We start from the raw sequence: 1,198 nt of genomic DNA, 5'->3' as shown, positions 1-1,198 counted from the left end.
TGTCACATGGACTCCAACTTTGTTCACTTGACAGTAAGTAGGAGGGTTTCACGAAACAGGAAAACGAGTAAAGGGGGGGACAGGAATAAATTTTAGGAGAGATATATATTTTTTTTTTTTCCGTGTGTGCAATTCTAAGAAATTAATGGCCATGAGCTCGTTTTTGATCAACTCCAACTATGTGGACCCCAAGTTCCCACCCTGTGAAGAGTATTCCCACAGCGATTACCTTCCCAATCACTCGCCGGAATATTACAGCAGCCAGAGGCGAGAGAGCACTTTCCAACATGAAGCGATGTACCAGCCGCGATCAGCCTGCAAGGAGCAGCTCTACTCGTCCTGTCAGAGCTCCGGCCACCAAGCAGCGGTGTTATCCCCCCGGGGTCATGTCCATCCTCCGGCCGGACTGCAGAGCCACCTCTCTGAACCAAACCATTCCTGCGAGCCGGTCACCCCCAGCCCACCACCCTCCTGCAGCCAAAACTCTCTGAACCAAAGCCCTTCCAATTCCTCTTGCAAAGAGCCGGTAGTTTACCCCTGGATGAAAAAAGTCCATGTAAGCACGGGTAAGTGAACTAAAGTGGCTTTGCTTTATACTGAGTAGCACCTCAAAGTCTTGTAGAAATCTTATTGCACCAGTTGTAAAATAACCATTCGTGGAGATTTACGATCGCCTGTTTGCAGAGCGGTATAATTACATCCTCCATAAATTTTTATTGCTCTGCTTGGCCATGTGCCTTTGAAGTCTCTGTTACCATCCTACTCCAATTTCTTGCAGGCTACTTTTTTTATGGCTGTTGAATCTTCATAAGTTAAGTTTTATGTTTTCGTAATTTGTATTTAAGTGGCGGGTTGAGTAAACTTTTACTATTTTCCCTCCCCCCTCCCCCCCCTTTTTTTAAAGTGTGATATTTAATAAAAAGGAGTGTCTGTGCTTGTCTGCTTGCATGTGTATAGGGGGAACTTTAAAGATTTGGGGATAATAGAGCGCTGCTCAAGTAGGGGTGTGTATATATATGTGTATATACACACGTAGAGGGCATGGAAAATGTGTCTACGGGACCTTATAAAAACGTTTAGACAGGAATACACGTCAAGCAATGAGGATGGAGGTGGAGATTTGGAGACAAGTTCTGGGTATATTTTTAGAACGTTTGCGGTGTTGTGGTTTTTTTTAGTGTATCTCCCCATTAAAAAG

General features: G+C 44.5%; 1 protein-coding gene across 1 annotated transcript in view; it reads left to right on the top strand.

The window, feature by feature from the left end:
- Nucleotides 1–6: 6 nt before the first annotated feature.
- LOC104273601 (homeobox protein Hox-B4) overlaps nt 7–1,198 on the top strand; it is a 2,032-nt gene continuing 840 nt past the window's right edge. Inside the window, exons 1-2 of the mRNA XM_009868974.1 lie at nt 7–33; nt 140–566. Of these exons, the coding sequence (XP_009867276.1) occupies nt 7–33; nt 140–566 (454 nt within the window). The remainder of the gene's footprint in view (nt 34–139; nt 567–1,198) is intronic.

The sequence above is a fragment of the Apaloderma vittatum genome, unplaced genomic scaffold (genome assembly GCF_000703405.1).
Source record: "Apaloderma vittatum isolate BGI_N311 unplaced genomic scaffold, ASM70340v1 scaffold41594, whole genome shotgun sequence".
Taxonomy (NCBI): domain Eukaryota; kingdom Metazoa; phylum Chordata; class Aves; order Trogoniformes; family Trogonidae; genus Apaloderma; species Apaloderma vittatum.
This window is presented reverse-complemented; position numbering and strand designations above follow the sequence as displayed.